Here is a 23,877-nt window from a genome sequence, read left to right as displayed (position 1 = left end):
TTTTCTCCGTCGATCCATCGATCGGTTTGTAAAATTCGTGAAAATAGTGAGAAACGCCATCACAACTTCCCAGAGCCCAAAGTGACGGCTTCACGATGTTGTTGTGTCCAACCAACAGTCCAAACTTCAACATTATTAACAAACATCACAGTTATTACAGTCAAAGAAAAAGCAGCAAATCTGCACATCTGAGAAGCTGCAGCCAGGAAGGGATTTTACAGGAAAAAGGATTTAAACGATTATCAAAATGACAGAAAATTAAATATCTACTAATTGACTAATTGATTAAACGACTAATCGCTAAAGCTGTACATGTATAAACTGTTGGGGAGTTTAATTTTTTATCAAAACATTTTATAAACTGTATGTAAAAATATTAATTTGTAACTTTAAGTAACTAAACCTGTCAGATAAATGTAGTGAAGTAGAAAGTTGCATGAAAAGAAATGAAAGTAAAAAATACCTGAAAATTGTACTTAAGTACTGTAGTGGAGTAAATGTACTTGTGATTTTAATATGAATGTTATCTGAGGTGCTCTCCAGTTTGTCCTGAAGGACGAACAGACTGAGCAGTGACAGGCAGCTGCCAGCAGCAGGCAGCAGAGGAGCCTCAGTGTTTGTATCCTGATTCCTTTAGGAGAAACAACCAGTCCTCTAATGGAAGATCACCAGCCCAGTAAGTTTGTTGTAATTTGATTAAACACCAATTTATTATGGAATAAACAACATGTGAGCAAAACATCAACTGATATTAACGATATCAGTTGATGACATCAACAATATTAAAGGTCATTAACCGAGACAAGAAGAGGTCAAAATGAGCATCTTTAAGGACTTTATCAGGACTTAAGGACTTTAGTGGTGCATATTAACAGACTGATTACCACAAACTAACTCCTAAAACCCCAGGCTCCAGCCTTGTAGACACACAATTGTAAACAAAATAATGTTTTAAAGCTAAATAGCTTCATAACTCCATCTGCTGATGCAGAAGATGCTATTGAAAGACCTGAAAAAAAGGCATTAAGTGAAGTTAAGATTAATTAGGATTATTTCGAAAGTGAAGACTGAGCCTTCACACACATTATGAAGAAGACCCTGAAGAAGGTTGGTGTGCTGCTAACGGGCATTTCTATTGTATCTATCATAAAACTACAAAGAATGTTCTGTTTGTGTGTGTTTTGTCTCTCCACAGGACTGAAGGCGTTCAAACTTATGAAAAGAAAGAAGGTGAATGTCTCTCGTGACCAAACTGAAGCTGTGACAAAATGATCCAAACACAACTGTTCCCCATCAAACCACCAGAGAACACTAAAACAACAACCCAACTACAGTTTAACCCAATTTATTTATTTTATGTAAAAAAATTTTTTCAAATTTGTATTTCATAAATTGAAAACAAGTATTTATTATAATACAATATAAAAGGTTTTAAATGAATTCTGTAAAACATAGCTACACACACAGTCGTGTTTCCATCATTTCAGAAAACATTGCATTGACTTACCTTCATTTCCAGTAGACTTACCCAAACTCTAACCATAACCACTACTTGCCTAACCTAAACCTAACCTTAAACCAAGTCTTCACCCTAAAATATAATGGGTTACCTTATGGGGACTTGCGTTTTGTCCCCAAAAGGAAGGTGAGTCCCCACAATGGGACTGTGTAAACACATTTATGTCCCCACAACATGAGTAATACATGTCCACACACACACACACACACACACACACACACACACACACACACCTTTTGTTTCACTATCCCCGTGGGGCACAGTTATTGACATAATGCTTTCCCTAGCCTCTTACCTTAACCTTAACCATCACAACTAAATGCCTAACCTTAACCTAATTGTAACCAGAACCCTAAGTCCCCATGGGTTAGTGTGCATTCAGGTTAAAGTCCCCACCGGAATACAAAAACAGGAAACACACACACACACACACTCACAGGTCATAACAACACTGATTGCATTTCTGTTATTATTTCTGGATGTTCCCGTCAGGTTTTAAGAGTCCGCTGTTCATATTTGATGATGTTTTCTCCACGACACAGATTTCATTTTTGTGTCTCAGTCAGTCAAGGTTTAATCAGGTTTTATTTAAATGTCTTCTCGTCTAGAAGCAGGACATTAAGTCAAAAGTTGGATATAAAGAATGATGAGTCAGACTGGACTGTCAGCTCCAGAGATTAACCGTCTGAGCAGATGAACGACTCGGGGTGTTTTTTACCTGGGCGGTTTTCTGCTCAGGTGAGTTGTGGTTTGGCAGCTTTTGTTTCCAGCTCAGATCAGACTTGTGTCAACAGGTTCAGCAGCTCCGATTGTTTCTGGTGGGAAATTTCATTTACTATGTCCTGTACTTAAGCAGAATTATAAGGTACTCTTTACTTGTACTGCACCATATTTATCTGACGGCTGTAGTTACAGGTTACTCTGCAGATTCATATTTTACCTATAAAACATGATGTTATAGATTAAACTGCCAACATTATGTAAAGTAGTTAGCATTAGCTCCACCAGCTAAAATGCTGCTTAAATGTTAATGACAGTAATGATTACTACAGTAATAATAATAATAATACTAACAGTTATAATGATGGTCAGTCATTTAGCATTTTCTGTGGGGGTTTTTTGTAAGTAAAAGTGTAAGTAACTAATTGATGTGAATAGTTGTGCAGGGAGGGACACAGGTGGGGCTCAGTTGGGACTGGTTAGGCTGCTCTTCTAATCCAGGTGAGGTTAGACATGTGTCAACAGACAGTTTATTGTAAATATATCACAAGTTGTTACAGAGACAGAAACTACAACCAGAATACAAACTACTCACCAGCTACATTATTATTATTATTATTATTATTATTATTATTATTATCAAAGAGTGAATTAAAAACAAAGAAACATTGAAAACAGCATCTGAAAGCAGAACAGTAAAGAGCTTTACAATAGGAATAAACTGAAACATGATACATGAAGTGAACACAGAAACATAAAGAGCAGTCTGATACAACACCCTGAAATCATCCCCACTCAGCTATCAGCCTTCAGTTTCACTGAGGCCATTTTTGGTCATTTTGATTTTTTTTTATAACAAAATGTTGTAAAGAGAAAATCGGCTTGTTTTTGACTTTTTTTGTGTAACGGCTTGTAACCTTTGGACACAAACTTAAAACTCCTGAATGCAGCATTTATTTGTCAGGGACAGCAAGAATCAGTTACTATCAATGTGATATCAATTATAAAGTAAAATATTCCTTTTTCATTTATTGATAGATTTGATCACATATTCATTGCTGTGTATTTATTTGTTTATATATTGTGGACTACAACATATTCCAGCCCGTCCTCACCAGAAAAACAGCCGTATGGGTCGATTGTGAAAGCAGCTTATTACGACCCATATTTACGTTTATTGTTAGGCCACAACCTCTAATGGCCGTAGTAATTATGACGGGAGCAAAGGAGGAAGTCAGGTGACGTTGTATAAAGAGCGACAAAATCTGCGTTAGGAGGTGGTCGGGGTGGTGAATGGGTCAAACAAGCACAGGACTTTCATCAAGGAGACTGGGGTTTGTGTCCCATGCGAAACCAAATTAACGTCGACTTACTTAAAGTTTCAAGTTGAATAACGTCACGTGAGTTAAGTCACGTCCCTTACGTTACTTATGTCACGTGACTTATGTATCTCACGTAACTTACTTTAACCCAAACCACAATCTTTTCCTTAACCTAACCAAGTAGTTTTGTTGCCTAAACCTACCCAAACTGCGACCGTTTCACAACATTAAGCACGTTTTTAATGTTGTGTGACTTTCATCACGTGACTTACGTAATGTACTTAAGCAGTACGTGTGTTGCTGGTACTTTCCAACTGTCATATATGTGGGGAACGGTCGCATGTGTTGTTTTGGGAGTTATTGACAATCAGCCTATTCTGTCGTTTAGGTTTGAGGATGTGTTGGATATTGACCTGTGACTTGTTGTTCTGTGTTTGGTTATTTTCTTCTCTATGTAACAGCAGCAGGACACAAACATTCAGGAGGAAAGAGATCTGAGACTTTTCACACCTGCTGATGGTCACTTTCTGTATCAGCAGGTCAGTATAAATTAGTCTCTTTGAGGACTTTATATTTTCTACAAGATATAAAACGAACAACAACAACAACAACAACAATAACAACAACAGAAGCAAGAAGCGGACCAAGTGATAGACCAACGGCCAGTCCAATTCCCCTGTTTCTAGCTTTTCTTACAGCCATGTTTCCACCATCCATGTTTCCTCCATCCTTGTTTCTTCCATCCTTGTTCCCTCCATCCATGTTTCCTCCATCCTTGTTTCTTCCATCCTTGTTTCCTCCATCCTTGTTTCCTCCATCCTTGCGTCCAGCTGTGAGACCTGCAGAGCAGAAACAGGTGAGAGCTATCAGCTGTCAGGTGAACATGTCAGACATTATCTCCTGCACTCTGATCACATGACTCATAGCAGCTGTTTTCTCTAAAGTCTCATCAACAACATCTTTATAAAACACAAACATCTGATCTGTGATCTGTTTCACTCTCAGCTCAACAACCAGTAAGCAGCTTCACCTGCAGAGACACACTGAGCTCTATAACTCACCTGGGTCTGTCACTGTCAGCTTGATGGTGCTGATGGGATCAGGTGTGTCTCCCTCACTTGTGCTGTCAGATGAAACTCGACACTCATATGTTCCAGTGTCGTTGGTGGTGACGTTCTTCAGGACAACAGAAGTGTCTCCGTCCTTCATCTCTGGATCTCTCAGCTCCACTCGACCGCGGAAAGATGGAAGCTGGAGGGATTTGTGTGAGCGGTTGTCTCGGGAGAAGAAGAAGACATAACCAGCTGACTTCAGGTCAAGGCTGCTCCACTCTAACTCTGTGATGTTATCTCTGGGACCCTGACACTGAAGAGTGACATCATCTCCGGCCTTGGCTTTTAACCCTTTTGGGTAAAAAAAACACAAAAAACAGGACAAAATGCAGAGAAAGCAGGAAGCAGAAGTCAGTACTACAGTTATTTTCTTGTGAGCTGTTCATGTTCAAACAGCGCTACAGTCAGGACGAGGTGTAGCTCTCCAGTTTATGGGAGTGTAGCATTTGGATCTGCTGCAGATACATCTCTCAAAAAGTTAGACAATATTTAATATGAGGCTTTGAGACTATGTTCAGGTGCCATTAGAAAAACCCCAAACTCACTTGGGTCTGTCACTGTCAGGGTGATGATGAAGTTCCTGACTATCTCTCTTTGTCCACTGCTGCCAGCTGAAACTCGACACTCATATGTTCCAGAGTCGTTGGTGGTGACGTTCTTCAGGACAACAGAAGCGTCTCCGTCCTTCATCTCTGGATCTCTCAGCTTCACTCGACCGCGGAAAGATGGAAGCTGGAGGGATTTGTGTGAGCGGTCGTCTCGGGAGAAGAAGAAGACATAACCAGCTGACTTCGGGTCAAGGCTGCTCCACTCTAACTCTGTGATGTTATCTCTGGGACCCTGACACTGAAGAGTGACATCATCTCCGGCCTTGGCTTTTGACTCTTTTGGGTAAAACCCCCCCACAAAAAACAGGACAAAATCCAGAGAGAAGCAGGAAGCAGTAGTCAGTACTACAGTTATTATCTTGTGAGAAGTTCATGTTCAAACAGCTCCACAGTCAGGACGAGGCGTAGCTCTCCAGTTTATGGGAGTGTAGCATTTGGATATGCAGTAAATACATACTTAAAAAGTTAGACAATATTCAATATGAGACTTAGTTCAGGTGCCATTAGAAAAAGCCCAAACTCACCTGAGTCTGTCACTGTCAGCTTGATGGTGCTGATGGGATCAGGTCTGTAGCCTATACAGATGTGTATGAAAGAATAATCACACTCATATGTCCCAGTGTCGTTGATGGTGACGTTCTTCAGAATCACAGAAAAGTCTCCGTTCTTTATCTCTGGATCTCTCAGCTCCACCCGACCACGAAAAGATGGATCCTGGTACTCTTCATATGAATGCTTTTCTCGACAGACGAAGACAGCTTTCCTTGACCCCGGGTTACCACTGCGCCACAGCAACTGTGAATTGATTCGACTTTCGTGAACCTGACACTGAAGAGTGACGTCCTCTCCAGGCTTCACTGTTACCTCCTGTATGTCTGAACAAAAACAGAAAATTCTCCAGTCAGAACTTGTAATGTTTCCTGTTGCCATCAAACATCTTTTCTTGCGACCAATGATGTGAAATAACAGCAGAGATCATGTGTCTATAAAACAGCACATGTGAATTCAGCAGCTGAAACATTTGTTAAAACCACATACTGTAGAGACACGTGTACATAATAATACATTTCATTTGTGGCTCTCTGGTTGTCACATGGTAGAAATAACAACCAGTGTGGAGATCCATGCACACAGATCAGTAAATCGTATCAATGAGCACAAAGTCATCATGCCCTCTTTTAGAAACAGGAAGACTTACTGTATAGATCTGGCGTTTAGAACAACAGGAATAAAAGTGTTCAATCGTCTTATTAGCTAAATGAAATTTCAGACTATTAAAATATAAAAATTGTAATATTATATTCTCATGATTTATTTTTCGTCAAACAAGAAAGCAAACAAAGGAACAAAGAAACCATGGCTCCTGCTGCCGCTCTTGCCTGGGTAAAAAGCATGCATGCTGGTCCTTTACCTGCCAACCTACCTATATAATCTCAGGTGCCCACAGTGTTACCCAATTCACCAACAGAACAAAAACAAAATACTTGTCACGCAAAAAATAAATATGCTGAACTAAACAAATAACTAGCAAAAGGAAAAATACTATCAAAAATCCTATCCATCTAGAATAATCAAACAATACTACTTATTAGTAAAACAACAACTCAATACTAATAAATAGATGAACCGCTCTTTTATGTACGTTGAGAGGACTATCATCATATCTACACACTACACAAGCCTTACCTTGATTGGCCAGAACAAAGATCCATGGAAAGGAGAAAAACACCACAAAAGGCACAAATGTTACTGCAGCCATGACTGAGGAGTGGCTGCTGCTGCTGCTGAAACCAGACTGAGTTGTTCTTTCTGGTGTTCAGTTGTTGCCTTTAACCCAGTCTGGACCAGCCCAAACCTCTGCACTGGTTTTAATTGGGTAACTGCAGGTATGTATTTCCAAGAAAACAGAACTGTTAGACTGTAATTAGGTTGCATCAGACATCAGTGGGAAACACTTTAAATCATTCATTAGCAGCATATAAACTTCGATTACATGTTTTATAACACACTGTAGTTATAAGCAGATATAAAGAAATTTGAAGTGTTTATTAATGTTAATTTTTGTTATAACTTCTCACATATTTTATATTATTAGAGCTGTGTTTTATTATCTGTTTATACAGCAGCATCTACTTCTGGCTGCAGGAGGACTTATATATATATATATATATATATATATATATATATATATATATATATATATATATAAAAAACTTTGTCCTTCACCCTCCGCGCGGTGGTCTCATCCTTCGAGCTCGGGTCCTCTACCAGAGGCCTGGGAGCTTGAGGGTTCTGCGCAGTATCTTTGCTGTTCCTAGTACTGCACTCTTCTGGACCGAGATGTCTGGTGTTCTTCCAGGGATCTGCTGTAGCCACTCCTCCAGTTTGGGGGTCGCTGCCCCGAGTGCCCCGGTGACCACGGGCACCGCTGTTGCCTTCACCTTCCAGGCCTTCTCCAGCTCTTCTCTGAGCCCTTGGTACTTCTCTAGTTTCTCATGTTCCTTTTTCCTGATGTTGCCATCGCTTGGTATCGCCACATCAACCACAACGGCTTTCCTCTGCTGTTTGTCAACCACCACGATGTCAGGCTGGTTCGCCATTACCATTCTGTCAGTCTGGATCTGGAAGTCCCACAGGATCTTGGCTCGGTCATTCTCTACCACCTTTGGAGGTGTTTCCCACTTTGACCTCGGGGTTTCCAGTCCATACTCAGTGCAGATGTTCCTGTACACTATGCCAGCTACTTGGTTATGGCGCTCCATGTATGCTTTCCCTGCCAGCATCTTACACCCTGCAGTTATGTGCTGGATTGTCTCAGGGGCCTCTTTGCACAGCCTACACCTTGGGTCTTGTCTGGTGCGGTAGATCTGGGCCTCTATTGCTCTGGTGCTCAGGGCCTGCTCCTGTGCAGCCATGATGAGTGCAATGTATAATAATGTAGTGCAGTGTGTATATATATATATATATATATATATATATATATATATATATATATATATATATAACAAATACATTCATACAACTACATTACAGTCTGTTAAAGTAAAGTGTTACCCAAAAAGTATCTAAACTACAGGACTGTTTGATGGACACAATGACATGAACACTTGTATAATGTGATGCAAATATCCAATAGAAAAGCCCTCCAGTAAATGGAGATAGAACGTAACATTACTGGTATAAAGAAATAAAAATAATTGGGCAACCTAACACGGTATCGCTAGTTACTGTTACAACTACTAACTCCATTAAAAAAATATTCCACAGAAATACAGTTGAAAGATTTTATAGTTTTTCAACTTTGTCCAAGGTGACGCATGTAAGCCAAAACTTTAATTTGTCCAACACTTTGGTTTATGACCAAATACCTGCAAAACAATATAACTGCTAAGCATCATCAAGTTAGCATTGTCGTTGTAAGCATCTTAGCATGCTGATGTTAGCATTTAGCTCAAGTACAGCTTCATAGAGCTGCTAGCATGACTGTGTACTCTTAGTCTAGTTAAATGTCATATGAATTATTTATCACGACTGTAAAGGTGATATTGTCTACTACTACTGATCAACTTGATCATGGTATGTTAACGCACACACAAAGAAGTCTAATTCCTAATAAGCCTGTTAAACACTGCTGTGTGAGTGTGTGTGTGTGTGTGTGTGTGCTATTAGGGTTACACTGCTGACTCAGGAGGATCAGAGGAACTCAGCACGGCCGTTGCTAATCCGCCCCTCCTCACTTTTCATCGTCTCCTCCCACTTAGTAATAACTTTCCTTCCTTTTCTTTCTTCCTCACTCTCTAATTTTTTCCTGCTTGTTCTTTTACCTCTCTCTACCCTCTGCTCTTCCTGTCAACTGTCCTTATTTCCCAAGGTTATCCGTCCTTCATCTTTTCTTCCTTCTTTCTTGCTAATATCTTTTATTCTGTCTCTCATTTGTTCCTTTGTTCTCTGCGTACGTTCCTCTTTCCTTTCCCTTTTCATCTTAACTCTGGGCTTCATCCTTCCTTCCTTCTTTCCTAAAATTTCTCTTTCATCTTTACCTCCTCCCTTGTCTACCTGATGAAAGTCTTTATCAAATTATCATCTATTTAATAAAATGTTCTAGCTAACTTTACACAGTGTTTCTTATCTTCATGGGCATGGGAATGTACTTTCGGTAGTGTGGCTGTCCAGGATATGTGCACACGCGTATTAATGATCAGAGTAAACTGAAAGATTTACAACAAATAATTAAATGTGAAACTAAATAATATGACAACAGGTTAAACAGTCTGATCCACAAGCTCAGCTGCTGCTTTAACAGGTACGGGCTGATGAGCACTTCCTGTGTGTTGTTTTATTCAACATGTTATGAACGATGCTTGTTTCAGATCCTGTAGATGTCCATCCTGTCAGTACTTTCTCTGCACAGCATTTGTTTTTATTTCCTAACCCCTACAGGTGATGGTGGGTCAGTTTCTGTTCTGTGAGATAATAATAATAATGATAAAACTTTATTTATAGAGCACTTATCAAAACAAAGTACAAAGTGCTTCACAACAAGAGAAATAAAATGCTGCAGTGAATGATAAAATATAAAGAAATAAAATACATAAAATACACAAAAGCAATAAAATAAACAATAAAATAAACAGCCAGTTCAGGTAAAATCAGGATATCAGGAGATTCACTTTGCACTCAATAAGAAAACTCTGGATTTACAGGAGAAAAGTAAAAACCAGAGTAAATTCTGTATAAATGCAGCAGTGGATGTTCAGATAACCTTCCGCCTCACTCTCACTACTGGACACTGTGTTCCTTTTTTCCATAGAAACAACTCCTTAGTTGGTTTTGGACTATTCAAAGTGAAGAAATATGTCTGCGCCATTAATTTGCTCTTGTCAGTCATGTTGAGCAGCTCCTCTAAGCTTTCAGCTGAGGTAAAGTCGTAAAGTCGTGCAGTCACATCAGGATACTGTGGTAGAAAACCAGACATATATATTTTATCCCATTTTATTTTAACATGTTTTTCATACTTGCCAGAATGCAGAATAATTCATCCACAATCACATGAACAGAAATTGTTTAAATTATATTTATTAGAGATTACTTAAAGGTCCAGTGTGTAGGATTTAGTGGCATCTAGTGGCGAAATTGTAGTTTGCAACAATAACCGCTCGCCTCACCCTCCCCTTCCAAGTATGTCGGAGAAACTACGGTGGCCGCGAAACTCATGAAAAACGTGAACGACCCTCTCTAGAGCCAGTGTTTGGTTTGTCCATTCTGGGCTACTGTAGAAACATGGCGGTGCAATATGGCGGCCTCCGTGGAAGGGGACCCGCTCCCTCTGTAGATATAAAGGGCTTATTCTAATGAAAACACAATGATTCTTATTTTCAGGCGATTATACACTAATGAAAACATACTTATAAATATTATATTCAATTTCTGCCGATAGGTCCTCCTAAATGTTACACACTGGACCTTTAAAAGGGTAAAATGACATTTCCACCCTTCCTGCCTTAATGCTTATCTTTTACAAACAAACTCTGCAAGTGAAATGTATGTTTTCACAGGTGAATTCTACACAAGGGTTTGGATTCATTTGCCACCTCTGAGTGCAGGTGTATGTGAGACAGACAGTATCATCCCTCCTCTAATCTCTTTATCCCCGTCAGGGTGACAGAGGAGACTCTTCTGCTGGATCCTCCAAACACTCCTTCACCTCACCCATCCCTCCATTTTCTCCTCTTTTCTCTCTACACTCCAAGCTCTAAAGGGGCTAGGTGTGTGTGTGTGTGTGTGTGTGTGTGTGTAGGGGGGGATACTCCTCTGTTTCCATGGCGATGAGTTTGATGGGCGGTTGGTGGATCTAGGCCACGTAACCAAGGGAGACAGATTATCAGCTGACAGGTGAGTAAGAAGATAATGGAGTGAGGGTAGAGGGGGAATTATTATACAAGATATTCAAAATGATCATAGACGCATCTCATACATAGAAAAAAGACATAATATTAAATAATAAGACAGGTGTGAAACTTGTGCTGCAAAGAGGGAACGTTGACAAAATGTGTTTATTCTGTCTCACACTGATATGTAGATGTTTGTCAGTGGTGGAAGAAATATTCAGATCCTTTACTTCAGTACTGATACCACTCTTCTCTTACTTCAGTAAAAGTATTTAAACATTATAGCAAAATGTACGTATCAAAAGTGAGAGTCGTCCCTGTGCAGTAAAACGCTCCTGTCAGTGTTTTATTATATCCGATGTTTCTGGATTCATATCCCTGCTGCATTAATGTGTATGTTGCATTTTACTGCTGCAGATATTTAAGGTTGAGCTCATTTTAACTACATTTATATACTGTTGGGTAGTTTAATCTACAGCAATGCATCAATGTAGTTTTGCTGTCTTGTGAGAACCACGTATCTCTAAAATGTTTTCATGAGTTTAGAAAAACACCCTGTTTTCAGCTTTGTGACGATGCGTTTTCCAGCTGATCCGAGGGGGGGTTAAAGAGTTTGTTTAGCTTCAGAAGGAGGAGAGTTTTCTCAGCACATAAAGGAAACTCTTCATCCTTCAGCTCATCACAAACATTCACATTCACCACATCTGGAGATACATGGTTTTCACTGGACAGGAAGGGGTTGAAAAACTACACTCTGCAAAGTAACTAAAGCTGTCAGACAAATGTAGTGGAGTAAAAAGTACAATATTTCCCTCTGAGATGTAGTGGAGTAGAAGTATCAAGTAGCATACAATGGAAATACTCAAGTAAAGTACAAGTACCTCAAATTTAAACTTAAATACTGTACTTGGGTAATTGTACTTAGTTACATTCCACCACTGGTCACCACACAGAAATAAAGACATTTACATGAACATGCAGAAAAACTAGAATTTAAAAAGTTCTCCTCCACTCTCTCCCAGCTGTTTTTATTATAAAGGAATGATGTAGAATATGTAATAAAATGTAAATCTGTAACAGCCAAGCTGTCATACCACATGACAAAGATGTTTGTCAGTTCTTTCCAAAAATTGATTCATATGACCATTTTCTGATCTGCCACCTTTGTGTTTAAGGTGTGGTTAAGTTTAGACAATTAAGGTAAGAGAAGGATGGTAGTTAAAACAAGAAGACGACCATGAACCAGACCTGACCTCCTCACTAACAAACACAGAACACGTCAGATCATCTAACAGCATCAGAAACCCACCACACCTGTTTGACTGTCTGACAATTTTAGTAGCTTTGTGAAACAAACAACCTGACAATCATACCCACTTTAAGCAGTGATTGGCCAGGTGTGTGGAGTGGGCAGGGTTTGGACTTCTCTCTCAGCTCTCTTTACAACTATTTCTGTCAATTTTCACGCGAACAAGCAAGTACAACACTATGAATGTCTTCCAGGAGACACTGTATCACCATTTGTTGGCATTTAGAACAGGTAGAAACACGTCAGGCGTGGTCAGACATCAGGTCATAGCAACAAGCTTATTTCAAGCATACTAAACTCAATTCCAGTACAACAATGTCACACTACTTCCTGTGGTGCTGCTGAGAGACAACTTATTAAACATGGACCGAGTGTTTGAACAAACACCCAAAACTGTCCAAACCCTTTCTACTGAGGACAGTCTTCTTTAAGATAAAGAGCAAGCTGTCGGCGTTCTGGTGGCCCGAGGGCTCAAGGAGCCGACCATACACCACGACATCCTCGGAGTTCAGCTTGTTACATGTTGTTCTCTCTTTCCTCTCATTTGCTGTCATCTCTCTACTGTCATCTGTCGAATAATCTCTCTCTCTCTCTCTCTGTGTGAACAGGAAGGGAGAGGAAAGAGTACCTCCATGGCCAAAGTAGCTCCATCAGTCCCACCCCCCATCTCCAGGTTAACTCCGCCCACCATCGTTCTCCAAGACATGGAGCAGGAGCCAGGTGAAGTCAGGGAGGGGGACAGGTGAGTTGTCATGGAAACAAGACTCACAAGCCAACAATTGCAATGCAAATAATGATTTCAGTAGCCTGTGGGACCCCAAATTCAGCCTGAAGAATCAAGGGAGCCTGGAGGAAGTTCTGTCGGTCCTTGAAGAGGTTCTATGAGGTTTCAGATGTCCTTGAGGAAGTTTAAGGGTTTATGAGGCAGTTCTGTGGATTCTAGGAGTCCTTTAGATGATCTAAGGCTCCCTAAGGAAGTTGTATGGGTCCTTGAAAAGGTTCTACGGGTTCATTATGAGGTTTCAGGTGTCCTTGAGGAGGTTTAAGGGGTTCATGAGGTGGTTCTGTGCTTTTTTTAAAGGATCTAAGGCTCCTTAAGGAAATCATATGAGTCCTTGAAGAGGTTCTAGGGGTGCTTTATGAGGTTTTACAGGTCCTCAAGGAAGTTTAATGGATTCCTTAGGGATCCTTTAAAATATCATGAAATACTTGAAGAAGTTCCAGGGGTCTTTGAATAGGAAAATAATCACTAGTTGCAGCCCAAGAACATTGTTAACAAACCAATGATAATGATAATTAGCTTTTACAGGGGTACTTGAGGAGGTTTGAGGGATCATTGACGAGGTTCAGGAAGTTCTACTGGTCCTTGAGAAAGTTCTATGTTTCCTTGAGAAGTTTCAGGGGTCATTGAGATAGTTCCAGCATCCTTGGGGAGGTTCTTGAGGCCTAGTTAAACCAGTTGAACTGGTAGTTTAACCAATTAAGTGAGTTGCAGTAAACAGTTAACTAATCCTGTTGTCTGCTTGTTTCAGAGCCACTCAAAAAACTGGACCAGGACTTCTGTTTAACGTCAATAACAGCAACAACAACGAAGAAGAGTAAGACACACACACACACACAAGCGCACACACACCGGTCACGTCATTTGACACCAGATGCATCACACAGACAGAAGTAGTATCCAAGATGTATCTATCCAGCGAAAACGATAAAATTACTGCTGTATGTTGCTCTTTATATAATACATTCAGAACACTTACACACAGGTAGTTTGTGTGATGCGTTTCCTGTTGTCTTCCAGAGAGGAGAAGAAGAAGAAGAAGAAAGAGAAGAAAGAGAGAAAAGAGAAGAAACAGTGAGTTCCTTCCTACTTCTTCAACCATGACCTTAGAAGAGCGATAAAAATTATTTAAAAATGTTTGTTTTTGCGATCACAAGAAAAGTAATTTGAGTTCTTGACAAAACACAAAATAATTATTTCTTATAATGTTTTCATTTGTAATCATTTGCAAACAAGACATAGAAGCTTGTGTCAAAACACAATATAAACTACATTAGAGTAATTATGTAAACTATTTCAGTCAGTAAGGACAGGTATTGATAAAGTATAGGAAAAATAAACAGCAGGTCACTGGTATGTGTTGTATTTGTATCTGTTCTGTTCCTGTGAAATTATATTATTAATCACAGTCAGTTGAATATGTTTTGATTTTAATGACGATTTTGAAATAAACTGATTCAATTTAAATCAGTTTTCCTTTATCTGTCTGTTTTCTCCTGTCTTTTCTCCCAGGAAGGAGAAGCAGGAGAAAAAGGAGAGGAAGGAGAAGAAACAGAAGGAGAAAGAAGAGAAGGAAAAGGAGAAAGAGAAAGAAAAAGAAAAGGAGAAGGAAAAGGAAAAAGAGAAGAAGGCCAAAGAGGAGGCGTAGGTTTGGTTTATTACGATACACTGAATCAGAAACACAGATATTGCAGGCTTTGTTTTTATAAATCAGTGCGGTTTACTGCAATGTGTTGGTATGGAGACTGGAATGTGCCACCAGAATTATTATAGTCTTTCATGTAGCAAATAATAATCATATTTTATTGTTGTGTATGTGTCCAGTCCTAAGGAGATCGACGTGATTGATCCGGCAGGTAACACCTACTACTACTGGCTGTTTGTTATCACCATCCCCGTCATGTACAACTGGACCCTGATCATAGCCAGGTAACACACACATACACACTCTTGATTTGTCATCTTTTCCATTGACTACATTCAGTTTCACATGTTACCCTAACCTCAACATAAATCTAACCTTAGCCCTAATTTTAATCAGAAATTAACAAAATTAAGTTGTGGTACCAGACTTTTTAGTCCAGAGGTAGGTCCCAACAATGTCAGTGGGCTGCCGGGATTTTTGTCCCCACAATATCAATGAGCTCCCTGTTTTGGTCCAAAAAATTTCAGTGGGGCTACCAGGTTTGGGTTCCCACATGTCAGTGGGTTACTAATTTTGCGTCCCAACAATGTCAGTGGTGTACCAGGTTTGGGTCCCAAACATGTCTGTGGGTCCCAACAACATCCGCTACATGGTTTGGGTCCTGATAATATCAGGTTTGGTCCCCACTATGTCTGTGGGATACCAGAATTAGGTCCCCACAATGTCAGTTGGCAACAAGGTTTGATCCCAACAATGTCAGTCAGTTACTAGCTTTGGTCCCCATAAAAAAAATTGATTTAGTGATTGGTTACTTTGTAACTGCTTTTCTGTATGAAGTGTGTGTGTTTATGTATGTGTTTCAGGGCGTGTTTCGAGGAGCTACAGACTGACTATGTGGTCTACTGGTTCATCCTGGACTTTATCTCCGACGTCACCTACATCGCTGACATGATCTTCAGAACGAGGACCGGTCTGAACTGAATACTGATGCATTAATGTAAAAATGTGACGTGACTCAACTTACATACAAGTACAAATTACCACACATGAAAACATGTTTGTGTGTGTGTGTGTGTGTGTGTGTGTGTGTGTGTGTACAGGTTATCTGGAGCAGGGTCTACTGGTAAAGGAAGAGCAGAAGCTGCGTGACCGCTACATGAACAGCTTCCAGTTCAAACTGGACCTGGTCTCCATGATTCCCACCGACGTGCTGTACCTCGTCTTTGGCCTCACCTACCCCGAGATCCGCCTCAACAAGCTCTTCAGGTTCAACAGGTACAAACACACACACATAAAACATGTAGTGTGCTTAACAATTTACTAAATCATTAGTGCCCACTCATTTGGTTCACCAGTGGCGGAAGGAATATTCAGATCCTTTATTTAAGCAAAAGTAGTAATACTACGATGTAAAAATACTTAAAAGAAAAAGTCCTGCATTAAAAAATGTCCTTGAGTAAAAGCAAGTAAATGTTATCAGCAACATGTACATAAAGTATCAAAAGTGAAAGTACTCATTATGCAAATCGGACCCTTTCATAGTGTTATATTATGAGGTATAATTATTGTTTTGTTATTACTGATGCCTTACTGTGTAAAAAGCAGTTTAATGCGGATGTGGACATCATTTTAATTAGTTTATATACTGTGTAGTAGTTGAATCTATAACAATGCATCACATTTTATAAAGTGCTATGTTTTGCATGCTTAATCTGCAAAGTAACAAGTAACTATACAGTTGTAAAATAAATGTAGTATTTATAAATGTGTATAACCGAAATATTTCTTGACTTTGGAGACCCCCAGTCATAATATCAGGAATTACGCTGAGGCAGACTACCCACTACTCACTCTTGTCTGATCCGACTTCGAATAAGATAAATTGATTAAAACAAGCTTAGACGGTTCCAATATTCAACATGAATTTAAATTAAGATTAATTTAAGATTAAGAGTCTACAGACATGCTAGCAGCTTAGACACACTGATGTTTTGAGTTTAACGCTAATGTCAAAATGCTAACATGCTCACAATGAGAATGCTAACATGCTGATGCTAAGCAGGTATCATATTTACCATGTTTACCATTTTAGGTTGCTAATTAGCACTAAACACAAAGTACAGCTGAGGCTGATGGGAATGTCATTAGTTTTGAAGGTATTTGGCTACAGTCACATAAAATTGTACACATGCTAAAACAGCAATGCTGACTAATTGCTGAAGTTGCTTGATATTTGCATCCCAAGCACGACATGTTTGATTAAGATCTTTTTGTTTGTTTTTAGGATGCTGGAGTTCTTCCAGAGAACAGAGACCAGGACTAACTACCCCAACGCTCTCCGTATCTCCAACCTCGTCATGTACATCGTCATCATCATCCACTGGAATGCCTGCCTCTACTACTCCTTCTCCAAGGCAGTCGGTGGGGTTGCTGGTTTGAATCCTGACTCTGGTTGTTCCATTGGTGGTTCCTGTATCAAAGCCTCTGACACCTTGTCTTGTCCTGTTCCTCTAGGTTTTGGTGCCGATAGGTTTGTGTATCCTGACCCGGCAGATCCAGAGTTTGGTCGTCTGGTGAGGAAGTATGCCTACAGTATGTATTGGTCCACGCTGACGCTCACCACCATTGGAGAAACTCCACCCCCGGTGGAGAACTCTGAGTACTTCTTTGTCGTCACTGACTTCCTGGTGGGTGTGGCTTAAAGTATTTTTTTTTTATTTAATAGAAAAAGAATCTTTTTACTGTGTATAGGGGATGCAATTTGTAGGGCTGGATACCAATGCAAAGACCATACCTGTGTTATGGTACTGATATCAAAATGATATATTTTTTTAAATAGCTTTTTTTCTACAGAAAGTGATTGTCTCTGATGCTGTACGTGCTTTTTTTAATGTGGAGCTATGTTTGTTTTTCAAGTCTTGATATATTTTCATATTTTTATGGACATACTTTTATATTCTGTGTGACTCTATTCTATTCTCCTGCAGGTTGGTGTGTTGATCTTTGCCACCATCGTTGGTAACGTTGGTTCGATGATCACCAACATGAATGCTGCCAGAGCCGACTTCCAGGCTCGCATTGACGCCATAAAACAGTACATGAGCTTCCGAAAGGTTAGTGACTTAATTCGTCACTAGTTAAAGTAAAAAGTCAGTAAACTAAAATGTCTTTCAGGTATGAACATGGAAGTGTTGTCATTTTTGGATTTTTATTACATTCTCTGCATTACTTTCCTGTTGGTCGAAGCTTTTGTCCAAAGCAACTTACATCTGTTCTCCTACATATAAAAACATCTGCTGACATTTGGGGATTCAGTGGCTTATTCATGGACAGTAGGGCTGCACGATATGGTAAAAAAAAAACATATTGCGTTTATTTTGACAGATATTACTATTGCGATAAAATTCACGATTAGTGGGAATGATCATTTTGGATCGCAATTTTCATTTTCACTGAAAAAACTATTAAAATCATCACTGTGGTCCATCCCAAAACTTTCCAAAAATAATGCTGCCATAGGTCCGAACTTTAACCCCTCCTCCACCTCTCTGCCACCCGTCCAGGTAACTAAGGACCTGGAGAAGCGAGTGATCAAGTGGTTTGACTTCCTGTGGACCAATAAGAAAGCAGTGGATGAGAGGGAGGTGTTGAAGTACCTGCCTGACAAACTGAGAGCCGAGATCGCCATCAACGTCCACCTGGACACCCTCAAGAAGGTCTGCCCACACTTAACAGCCTTCCTCATTAAAAACCACTTTAAGTGACTGAAAAAACAGAAAGTTTCTGTTCTGTGTTGTCGTGCAGGTTCGTATCTTTGCAGACTGCGAGGCCGGTCTGTTGGTGGAGTTGGTGCTGAAGCTGCAGCCTCAGGTCTACAGTCCAGGAGACTACATCTGTAAGAAGGGTGACATTGGCAGAGAGATGTACATCATCAAGGAGGGAAAACTCGCTGTTGTTGCTGATGATGGTATCAAGCAGTTTGTCGTCCTGAGTGATGGAAGCTACTTTGGCGAGATCAGCATCCTGGCTATTAAAGGTAAACTGACGTCAGTTACATCAGTAACATTATGATTTTTAGACAGGCCTACTTTCTTTATTCTTCGGATTGTTTGAAAGACAATTACAAAATATGCTCACAAAATTTGGGACTGGGAAATTTGGACTCTTTTTGATGAGTCATGTCCCAAATATTTCCTCAAAATCCCAGCAATGAATATTGGACTCCACCACTCCAGGGACGCTCATGTTGCTCTGGATGTGAAAGTAGATAGCTTTTTGCTAACATGTTAGCATCAACTAATGTTTAAGGTGACAATATGTCAGAGCTGCGTGTTTGTTTTTGGACTCTTTCTGCCTTTTATTGGTCAAAAACCACAAAATGCAACTGTCATAAGAAATAATAAATGAATAAAATAGCTGAAAGTCTAAACGGGATTTTTCCAAAGTTGGTGGATCAAAATCAGAGTGTTTGTTTGCTCAATGTAAGTGCAGGTGAAAAAAGGCGACAAATTCTATAATCTGCTATAGTCACTAGTTTGATTAACAATGGATCAGATGGCTATTTGTATGTAAAGGGGACGTTTGAAGTGAGGAAGCAAAGGAGATTTTTTACCCGGCTCTGCAGAGCTTTGTAGTGACTTTCAGCTCTTTGTTTTGGTTTTTCGTCTCTTTACTGTTTGGTTCACAGACACAGTTGATGAACATATCGGAGCATCTAGCAGCTAAAGAGCCAGATATTTCCCCCAGGAGCTGCTGGAGACCAAACACAGAGCTGACAGAGACAAGATTGGACTGACATTCAATTGTCACTGATTGAGTTTGCTTCTTTAAGGCACATTTGTATAGTGCATAATATTTGTTAAAATTAACCATGTTGATTTTGGAAAAGAGCAGCTGCACTGTACACACATCAACAACATGCTGATTTTTAACCAATGGAAACAGTTTTGAGGAGTGGTAAAGTCATTCAAAAGTGCCCTGTGGAGTTTTCTTGTAAACAAACTCATTGTGTGTATCTTTGAGGTCTAACAAATGTGTAAAATGCATTTCCTTTTTCATGAAACATTTGCAAAGCAGATTTTTTAAGAATTTTAAATCCGGCATTGTTTACATCCATGTTTACTAACTCCTTTACTCTCTTTGTTGGCACGCTGCTGCACATCTTGGTGTGTTACCGTCACCTGTAGATCAGTGGAATAGTGTGACACCATTGGCAGGGTGCATGTGCAACCTTGTGCTCATGCACGACAAACAAATTGGGGATCCACTCATAGAAAAACAGCTCCATAGTTATACTGGAGGTCTAAAACTCCACAGGGAACCTTCAAGTTCACCTCAATAAAGACAGGATCAACGGGTTCTTCCCTAAAGCAAAACGTTGTTTACTTTCAACAGTACAAGGTGATTAAAAATGTTGTCTGAGATTAAATCTAAGAAAGAACATTAAGTTGTTTTCATTACCCAACAGTCCATCTTGTTCTTCAACAGGCAGTAAGGCAGGAAACAGGAGGACAGCCAACATCAGGAGCATTGGTTACTCCGACCTCTTCTGTCTTTCCAAAGACGACCTGATGGAGGCGCTAACAGAGTATCCTGATGCTAAAGCTCTGTTGGAGGAGAAGGGAAGGCAGATTCTGATGAAGGATGGACTGCTGGACCTGGAGGTACAGTCACCTGATCTCATATAGTAAAACAAAGAAACAACAAAGAGGCTGATCTGCTAAACTAAAGTAATAACTCGTCCCGTCCTCTAGGTGGCAGCGCAGGGCCCCGACCCGAAAGAGATCGAGGAGAAGGTGGAGAGGATGACGAGCACGCTGGACATCCTGCAGACACGTTATGCTCGGCTGCTGGCTGAGCACGAAGCCACTCACAGCAAACTCAAGCATCGAGTCACCAGGCTGGAGAAGAAGCTGGTACCACCGCCGCGAGCCGACCAGCCAGGTGATGCTCCGCCCCCTCCAACACCTGAGACACAGACAACTAAAGAAGAAGAGAAGAAGTAGAGTGAAGAAGAGCAGGAGGGGGAAGACTGGGATGTTTGATTTTACAGTCCGGGTTAGCCACGTGGGTGGAGGGCAGGAGTTCTCAAATCAAATTGGATGAAATTGAAAACGTTCCAACAAATCTGGTTTACAAAATATCACTTTAAATTTAGGCAACAAGAAACGTTTCAAATTCTGTTCCTTTAATTCAGATTCATATTGCGTCCAGAGGAGTAGGAAAAGAAAACACGCACGGCTTTAAATTCAGTCAGATTTACCAAGCACTTCATGTCACTTGATGCCACCCACACTGAGCTACACAACCTGTGGGAAACCTGTGGGTGACGTCACGGACACTGCGTCCATGTTTTATACAGTCATCATATTTCTTCACTTGCTGGATGTAGAGAACTGAATCTGAATGTGAAGAACTAGATTTGAATTTTGTTTTCTCATTGTGTGATGATTTATTACAGTAGTTAATTTATCTGATTATCAGTGTGCACTTAATGTAATTCTGCTGTATGAGCAACACTTCCAAAGACGTCTTGATTTTCCTCCAAATGAAATTAAATTATTGCAAACTTACAAGCTGAAAGTTGTGTTTACGCTGGGAACAAACTGAAGTGAAAGTGAACTGACTCTAGATTGACTGTCTGTATGTAAAGGAACTGCTGCATCAGCGGAGCACAAGAGGACGACCGGGCTTCGGGACAATTGACGGAGGGACAGAAAATGTTACTTATTTTTCTAGTAAATATTTCACATGTAAAACTTTGTAATTATAATGTATTGTTTAAATATTAAGCACCACCTCTGTTCCTCTGGATCATGCATGTTTATGAGTCTGTCAGAGTTCTAAACTTATAAATAGACTTTACAAACAGTTAATCCGAGTTTCATTTGGTCTGAATCTGAACATCTGATTTGTTGTGTCTTTGAACTAGAAATATTTAAGTTTGTGGCACACAAATTCTGTTTTAACGTGTGGGCATGAATAAGTGAAGTCTGTGAACAAGGCAGGTAAAGATAAAGTAAGAATGTATTGGAATATAAGCGATTAACAAAATATACATTTCATTGTCATTTTGCTGACTTTTATCCAGACAGACTCTGCTGAGATTGACTGTAGAACAAGCTTCACTTCCTAGATCACCTGCTTTAAAGCCATTAGAGGTCAAAGGTCAGCAGATATGACTGATACTGCATGTACATCCCTAGATTGTTTTTGTTTAAAGAAGATTTTGCCTTTCCTGTATGTTTATTTTTCTGTCAGGGCTTGTCCAGTCAGTTACACCACTGCTTTGTCGTTAAACCTAATTAGCAAAAACATGAACCAAATTAATTCTGGAAGCAATGCGCTGAAATAAACATATTTTATAAGGAAAAACACAACTATCTGTTTTATTTTCACACAGCTGTACTGGAACTGGAGTAGGCCTAGTGAATATACATATAGAAATTACTACTATTACTACTAAAGCTGCTACTTCTATAGTCACTACTACTTTTACTTATTTTCATGTATTTATTTTTTTAATTATTTTTATTTATTTTAACACTATGAGTATTTTTAATTCAATATATATATATATATATATATATATATATATATATATATATATATATATAGTAGTCCATTACATGAATGAAACGTGCAGCTGCTGTCGTTGACACGTCGCACAGCCTGCGTATCTGCGTGCGCGGTGGGATTTGTAGTTCTGTACTGACAAAAAACCTCCACGGTCCCTCTGCTCTACAAGCAGCACAGGTTTATAGGACTACAAGAACCGGTATGCACCGCGAGGCGCTGCGCATGACAACTAAGCAACACTCAACTGCTGCTGCAGACTGCTGAGGTGTGTTTAATATAAAGCTGATTAAATTACTTTTCTGTTTTTTTATTTAATCAAAAACTTTTATTTACGGCAGCTCAGGTGGATGTTTGTATTTTAGTAACTACTGTGTACTGGATGTGACGTTTGTTTCCGCCTGTTTCTACTGCTAATTTTAAGGACAGTTAGCTTAGCCGTAGCTAGCCGGCTAAGAACAGTTTGTAGGGAACTTGACCGTTAACGTTAACCAGCTCTGTCGATAACGATTTTCTAGGACTGAAGACGGCTGAACAGCTCCAGTTGTACATTATTAGTTATATAGTGAGGCTTCGTGTCATTGTGGGTTACTGGAGTGTTGTGATGTGTCATGTAGCTGCTACACCAACATTATAACCTGACAAAGGTGTGTTAAAGGAATTAAACCAACTGTCTGTGTTGTTAGCACACTGTACACGTACAGAGTCCGTATATGGACCATAGACTGGAGCTATAGCCTATATGTCTATGATGTGAACATACAGCAGGCTGTAGTCTAGTCTGGCTTGTCCTGGTCTCCTGTCTGCACACCAGACTCCAGTCAAAAATCTGCTGATTTACTGCTGCTGTGCTACAATGATTAATACAGGTAGACACTCCCACTGCAGGACCTGAAGTGCAGTCAGATATGGTCTGGAAGAGCAAGAAGTCTTTAGAGGATTAATCTATAAAAGAGGTGAGGACTCACCTCCACAGAAACATAAATGGGCTTTTATTAAGCAACAACAAAATGTATGTTACACAAACTAACAAAGTCTGCAGAAAGTTCTGCTGGAAGGATGAAACTTCTTCATTGCAGCCCAAATCAAACAGTCTGTAGCTGCACAAAATGAAGGGCTTTTTGAGACAATGTGATGTAAAAGAAGTTATCAGAAATGCCGTCGTAGGAACGATGAAGTGAGATACCTGAAATGTTTTAATGGTGATATTCATATTTATGAGATTTACTGAATGAAAAACGGGCCTAAAACGGAGCATTTACATGACTGCTGAACAAGTAACTAACTGTTTAATTATGCAGTAAAAAGGAATGTGTATACACCACCTGTCTCTCCGTCTCATACACCACCTGTCTCTCCTCTCATGCCCCACCTGTAGAGTTTCGAAGGTGCTTGCCA

The 23,877-nt window shown here is 39.8% G+C and overlaps 4 protein-coding genes across 7 annotated transcripts in view; 2 read left to right on the top strand and 2 right to left on the bottom strand.

Moving 5' to 3' along the window:
• The window catches only part of LOC122870221 (Fc receptor-like protein 5), a 337,942-nt gene that overhangs the window by 201,028 nt on the left and 113,037 nt on the right, over positions 1 to 23,877 (bottom strand). The gene's annotated exons all lie outside the window — the stretch shown is intronic.
• On the bottom strand, positions 2,754 to 7,125 carry LOC122870164 (polymeric immunoglobulin receptor-like). The gene is made up of 5 exons (XM_044184068.1): positions 6,968 to 7,125; positions 5,806 to 6,156; positions 5,219 to 5,557; positions 4,623 to 4,964; positions 2,754 to 4,400 (listed from the first exon to the last, which is right to left on the bottom strand). Exons 1-5 carry the CDS (start codon positions 7,038 to 7,040, stop codon positions 4,102 to 4,104), a joined length of 1,404 nt encoding a protein of 467 aa, XP_044040003.1. The 5' UTR covers positions 7,041 to 7,125; the 3' UTR covers positions 2,754 to 4,101.
• On the top strand, positions 10,934 to 22,280 carry cnga1b (cyclic nucleotide gated channel subunit alpha 1b). The gene is made up of 15 exons (XM_044184482.1): positions 10,934 to 11,173; positions 13,087 to 13,220; positions 14,011 to 14,076; positions 14,280 to 14,333; positions 14,772 to 14,903; positions 15,084 to 15,188; positions 15,768 to 15,874; positions 16,005 to 16,179; positions 17,189 to 17,325; positions 17,419 to 17,591; positions 17,892 to 18,017; positions 18,468 to 18,620; positions 18,709 to 18,940; positions 20,392 to 20,567; positions 20,658 to 22,280. Exons 2-15 carry the CDS (start codon positions 13,111 to 13,113, stop codon positions 20,907 to 20,909), a joined length of 1,998 nt encoding a protein of 665 aa, XP_044040417.1. The 5' UTR covers positions 10,934 to 11,173; positions 13,087 to 13,110; the 3' UTR covers positions 20,910 to 22,280.
• nfxl1 (nuclear transcription factor, X-box binding-like 1) overlaps positions 22,630 to 23,877 on the top strand; it is a 23,842-nt gene continuing 22,594 nt past the window's right edge. The window contains exons 1-3 of one of the 4 annotated variants that reach the window (XM_044183888.1): positions 22,648 to 22,747; positions 23,349 to 23,435; positions 23,858 to 23,877. The exon at positions 23,858 to 23,877 is cut by the window's right edge and continues 177 nt beyond it. In XM_044183888.1, coding sequence (XP_044039823.1) covers position 23,877 — 1 coding nt within the window. In that variant the 5' untranslated portion in view covers positions 22,648 to 22,747; positions 23,349 to 23,435; positions 23,858 to 23,876. Of the gene's footprint in view, positions 22,748 to 22,817; positions 23,127 to 23,348; positions 23,436 to 23,857 lie in introns of those variants that run through there. The other 3 variants (XM_044183892.1, XM_044183890.1, XM_044183891.1) reach the window with 3 other exon arrangements.

Source organism: Siniperca chuatsi, linkage group LG22, assembly GCF_020085105.1.
Source record: "Siniperca chuatsi isolate FFG_IHB_CAS linkage group LG22, ASM2008510v1, whole genome shotgun sequence".
NCBI classification, from domain to species: domain Eukaryota; kingdom Metazoa; phylum Chordata; class Actinopteri; order Centrarchiformes; family Sinipercidae; genus Siniperca; species Siniperca chuatsi.
This window is presented reverse-complemented; position numbering and strand designations above follow the sequence as displayed.